The 6137-nt window shown below is 39.9% G+C and overlaps 1 protein-coding gene across 1 annotated transcript; it reads right to left on the bottom strand.

The window, feature by feature from the left end:
• Window positions 1-58: 58 nt before the first annotated feature.
• SARC_08148 (hypothetical protein) lies at window positions 59-4009 on the bottom strand. Its single transcript, XM_014297890.1, has 5 exons — window positions 3641-4009; window positions 3436-3508; window positions 2715-3225; window positions 2299-2472; window positions 59-2136 (listed from the first exon to the last, which is right to left on the bottom strand). The coding sequence occupies exons 1-5, from the start codon at window positions 3824-3826 to the stop codon at window positions 159-161; spliced, it is 2922 nt and encodes a 973-aa protein (XP_014153365.1). The 5' UTR covers window positions 3827-4009; the 3' UTR covers window positions 59-158.
• Between the last annotated feature and the right edge of the window lie 2128 nt (window positions 4010-6137).

Here is a 6137-nt window from a genome sequence, read left to right as displayed (position 1 = left end):
CTGTGCACTTTCTAATTCCTACATCCTTTACAGTGTTACGAATTGATTAGATTGTATTCTCATGCCTTCCATTGGTGCCTTGCCTTTTATTGTCTATACTGTCTCAGTACTTTCTAAGTCGGTTGCTATTTTGTTGAATTTCACCTTGCAGCAGTGCATTATTGAGACCCAAACCAGGACTTATTATTACCATCACTGCCGTCTTCTAGAAACTGAAGTATACTACACACAGCGTCGATATCTAGCGGTGAGGGTAACGACCTTTCGCACCTGTTGGCTGGATGTATCGCATTCTCGCCAGGCTTCTCCACTATACTACCGTGATTCCCGGCTAGAGATGAATCACTTTGTGGCTGATTCTGACCCTGTGCATGGGTGAAGTCATTATCGTCGATCTTGTGCAGCTGGCGTGTCCTGCAACCTTCCTCATCATCCGCACTGCTCTTCGCCTCAATATTCGCCTTCGAATTAATCTTTTTTCTATGCACGGTCTGTGCACCGGAATTGGCCGATACATTCCCTGACAAACACGGGTCAGAAATATTGACATCCTCTTCCGAATCTGTACCCGTTGACGCACTTTCATCCACATCATTGTTACTGGCATGAGCCTCCGCCTCACCTATGGTTCCGGCATCACTTTTGCTATGTTCGACCGATTTTTCCGTCTGCAATGTGCGTACATTGGCGGGCACTCTCTGCTCTCCTGCACAATTCTGAATTGCCTGTTCTTGTTGAGAGATACTCTCCTGCTGATTCGGTTGCAACGGCTGTGTTCCTATATCACAGCTTGCTTGTTCTGTAGTATTTGCATCCTTATTGTTATGCTTATAAAAAATCTTTTTGTTCTTGTTGTTATTGTGATGCTTGTGTGCGAGTTCCTGATCCATATGTGATTGCTGTCTGCGTTGACGTTCTTGTTCGTGCTGTTGCCTGGCCTGTTGCCTTTGCTGCAGCTTCTGCTGATCCATATCCGTAGGTACCCCTTCACGACCGTCTACCACTGTTACATTGTCATTGAACGGCGTATTTTGCAACCACAGATCATTGCTGAATTTTGAATCCGTATTGTTGCGCTCATTAGACACTGGACAGCTATTATTTGACCTCCAGACTTTCGAACTCTTCTGAATTGTATCGCGCGTATCGGTACTTGCTTTCAGCAGCTGCTCCAGGAAGTTCAATCCCGTACCCTCGGTGTTGTTAACATGTTGACCGTATTGAGAACTATTGCCCCTCGGTTGATTTGATCCTGACTGTGAACAATCAGCATTATGTTGATTCAATTCACTCCCCATGGTGCATGGCGATTGTGATGGGACTGTAGTGCATACCGCTGAGTCTTGCATTGAAATCCTTGGAAGGTTCAAATCCCCACTTGCGCGTGGTGAATGAACCGTCTCGGCTGACATTTGTGTTTTAGATTTCCTTTTCGGTGGCTGCGGCTGCCGCACTGTCATGCGCTGTGCGCATGACTGCTTAACTTGTTCCGATCCACTGCCGAAAGGGGAAGTGATTGATGTACCTTTGCCGTTTAAAAAGGTCTCAAAGTCAAACACCTCGGGGCTGGTAAAGCGTCTGATGCGAACTGTTGTATCGCCTAGCTGTTGGTGTTGTTGTTTCGTGATACTCGCTTGCATTTTTCTCAAACTTTCTGGTGTACTCTGGCCTTGCTGCCAGGAATGCCGTATGCGACCGTTGCCATCTGTGCTCAATCCACAACCATCTCGCTGGTTGGTTTTTACAAAATCATCTAAAGACATCGGTATATTTCCGCTGTACGTTTTTCGCTGCGTCTTGGCGCTTTGTCCTTCCAGACTACTAATTTTACGGGACACTTGTCCAATATTCTTACGCTGCATTAGCAAGGTATTGGACAGTGACAATTGTGGATTACTTTTAACGCTCTCAGGACCGAACTGGTCCTCAGATGGATGGTTCCACTGTGATGCGTTCGACGCTTGTCGCTGTACATTTGACCTCTCACGACCAACTTGATCCTCAGTTGGGTGGTGGTGCCACTGTGATAATCGCCGGTACGTATTCAAGCGCTGAATTCGCATATTTGCCCCAGGCAGATTCATGTCATCGACAGATTGTCTGTCGTCTGCATTTGCCATCTGTGTCGACGGTACACTGTATCCAATATATATAAGTAGTTGAGATGTCCCGGATTAAAAAACGAACAAAATACTGTGCAATATCGCTTGTGCATTTGAAATACGCGTCAACATGAAACGAATTGAAAACAATAAGCCACCATTGACAGACTATCTTTCATTCAAAAATAAAGCTCACCTGTAAATACCAGATCTCGCAGTAGTAGGGAAATCAGAAACCGATCTGAAAACAGCCTGTAGATCTCCTAGCACATCCCCATGCTGGCCATTTGGGTTGCCCAGTATCGTCCGTTCTTGCCGAGTTAAATCATTTTGCGAGATATTCAACGACCGAGATTGCTGCAAACGACACCTTAAACCAAAAAAAAAGTAAATGTTGAATGGAAACATCCAACATCGTAACTTGTTTCAAGTGTCACCCGATAAACTCCTACGAGGGTAGAACCGTGATCGAGTAATTTCGCAATACTGGACTGAACATAAAAGACGAGCGTTTGTAGGCACATACATTTGTAGACATATTCAAGAGTTACTCTTAAATTAAAAAATATATTCAAACTCAAGAAGCGCACACGGAGACACAAATTAACATACCGTTTATCGAGGATCTGCCGTTTTTCCATGTTGTTTTCTAGATAATTTCTATTCGCCTGCTGCGAGTTATTGCCAGGTGCTTGCTGCAAGTGATTTTCAGGTGGTTGCTGCAGCTGATGTGCACTCACTTGTTGCAGATGGCTACAACTCGCTTGTTGGGATTCACGATGGCATATCGCTTGTGCTGTGTGATTTGCTTTTGCTTGTAGTTTGTGATTCCGGTTTGCTTGTGGCATGTGATTCCGGTTTGCTTGTGGCATGTGATTCCTGTTCGTTTGTGGCACATGACTTAGGTTTGTTGGCGGTACATGGCTTCGGTTTACTTGCTGTATGTGATTTCCGTTTATCTGTGGCAAACGATTTCCATTTGCTTGCGGCTTCCGGTTGCCAACTTGTGTCATAGGGTTTGCGATATTTATTACATAATTGAGTCCTCGTTTCACATCTCCCGTGCCGGTAAGTTTAGTGATCGGTGCAAACGTCTTGGCGGTGACCACGAATGGCACTTCTACTGTGAAGGCGTACAAAGGATGGATAAAAAGTAGAGAAGCATAAATTCAAACTGCTATATACAAACAAAGTGCCTAAAAATAATGACGAGTATTGGAAGCAACAGCTGAATTTTAATTCAAACGGTAAAAGATATGTGCCTTGACCAACTCACGAGAGACGGCGACGAGAACAAGTCCCTTCGTTACATATATATGCCGTGTGTGCTTACCTTTTGGCCGTAGCGCTGCATCTGCTGTCAAGTGCAACTTCGGCGCTGGTCCTATGTGTTTCACACGTACGTGCTGTGACGATTCAATCAAATTTGCAACATGAGAAAAATACTTCATGGCATATCATACACTTGAAACAGTTGGCAATTGTGGCATCCAAGAAAATGCAATCGACATCACTTCGGAGAGTCCTTCAAATCATACCTGATTTCTTGAATGTTCAAAGGCATAGCTACGGTGACAAATATCACATTTGTAAGGTCGTTCATGTTCTGCATATGCTTTCCGTATCCGTTGCTTCAAGTGTGGCTGATTTACTGTTTCAAATATTTTTTTATCGCAAGGCACTTCGCTCGAAGTTCCCTGACTTTCGTTCGCTGAACGCGACATAATGTGTTTGTATCAAATTACACCGTGACGCTAACATTGGAGTCGAAATTAAAAAGATTGCTCAGCCGAACTGGTGATATGTAAATAGTGCACTTCTTGCGTGTATTAATATTCAATTAGTTACCATATTTTGGGGGGAAAGAGGGTGGGGTGCACGTCTACGAGAAAGGTCTCCCATTCGTGGTTACAGTGGTGAACTAGATTGGTTCTATCAAATGTCTTCCAAATATATATTTTTTTACTATGCGAGTATGGACTATGGACTACCCATTAGTACCCAAGTCTACCACCGTCCACCGTCGGGTCATGGTCAGGCAGTGCAGTACATCCCCGGGCCTGGTGAGGCCCTGGGCCTGGGGGCCTGGGGCCTCCTGGAGTTGAAAAATGAAAATAAAATGCATCTTTTTCAAAATTCAGAAGACCTACGAATAGTTCTTCTTTCATTTATATATATAATATCACAAAAACAAGAGCAATAGCTTTTATGTACAAAACTATTTTTTTAAATAATATACATACGTACAGACTAGTATTTACATAGGTAAATACATATGTTTTTTATATGTATATTAATATTTTGTTTTTTCCATTTAAAAAAATCAAATTTACTTACTGATAAAAGTTTATTTTATTTTGAAGATATTTTAAAAATACTGTTTTTTGTTTTTAAAAAACACAACAGGGGTTTTTTTTATTCACCCATCGGCAACAACTTGAGAAATGAAAAACAAAATTTCAATAATAACAAAAAGACTAAATTTTTAGTTTTTTTTGTGTGTCTCATGCTCTTTTTTAACCTCATTTCTTATCTCTTTTTTTTTTTTAAACGAACAGTTGAAGAAGAAAAAACAAAATGGTTGTCTAAAGACATCGAAATTGGAAACTCTTTTTTTTTAAACCCTGGCTAAGGAGTCGAAAGACTTGAAAGTCGATTTATAGTCGAAACTCAAAACTTGAAAGTCGAAACATGTCAATCAGAGTTGGAGTCTCAGACTCAGAGTAGTAGAGTTCACGACAACTGCTAACACCAATGATCAGTCAGTCGTCCAAACAATTACAATAGTGTTATATCATCTGATTGGTGAACATGAGATCCGATAAAGGACATTTGGACGTTGGAAACACGGGCTCACGGCACAGTCTATTTTTGCAGTCAACCAGGCACAGGCTCACAGCGAATCCGATTTGCAAATTTTGTCACTCGCAGACCTTTAAAATAAAATCGCGAACAGGATATTAAAACCCCGATTGCCGAGTACTCAGTATTCTTCAATTTTGAGCTCTACGTAGAGAAAGTGAGTAATAAGTACAAATTGTGGCTTGTAGAGTTTTATTGTAGTTTCCAGGTATTTTGACTGACTATTCCCGCTTACATAGCACGGCCGCACAGGTTGACAGAATTCTCAAAATCGACAATCCGACTGAATTTAATGTCCACCCCCTGGTCCGTAGTGGCCTATAAATGTTTTCAAAAAATAATTCTCCTAAAAATAAAATGTGATTGGATTAGAGATCTGGATTTTGAAAACAAAACTAGACCTTATTATTTTTAATTTGAAAACCCCAATTGGAGGTCCAATAATATTTCAGAATATACCTAATAGAAAAAAATGAAATCTAGTGCAAATTTCAGATCGAGCGATACTCATTGGAAGTGCAGCTTCATGAAATTCTGAATTTGACCCGTTCTGACAAAATTGTCCTCGATAAATTTGCAACATTTGACCTTTTCTTTGAATGTTTCAAAAAAGCGGTGGTATAGATTTATATTTTTTAGTATTTTTTCTTGAAAATACGTATATTGTGATGCTTGTTCAATGCCCTCTTGCCTAGCGGCTGATGTTGGCTACCTCTAGCTGCCGACATTGACTGCTTGGCTGCTGATGTTAACTGCCTATCTGCGTTAAATGCCTCGCTGCTGATGCTAACTAACTCTAGCTGCTAACGTTGGCTGGTGCTGCGTCTTTAAATATATATATATATATATATATATATATGTATATATATATATATAATACATGTATATATATATATATATATATATATACATATATATAGACGTTCGTAATAATATTATTATTCAAGTATTATATAATATATATATATATAAATATATATAGACGTTCGTAGTAATAATATTATATATGTATTATCAAGTAATATATATATGTTATTAATACATAATGATGTACAAATATATATATAGATATATATATATATACATGTTTTTATATTTATATACATATAAATATATATATATATATATACATATATATATATGCATATATGTACATGTGTATATATAAATACG

This window comes from Sphaeroforma arctica (assembly GCF_001186125.1).
Source record: "Sphaeroforma arctica JP610 unplaced genomic scaffold supercont1.705, whole genome shotgun sequence".
Classification (NCBI taxonomy): Eukaryota; class Ichthyosporea; order Ichthyophonida; genus Sphaeroforma; species Sphaeroforma arctica.
Note: the sequence above shows the minus strand (reverse complement) of the source record. Positions and strands in the feature narration are given on the sequence as shown.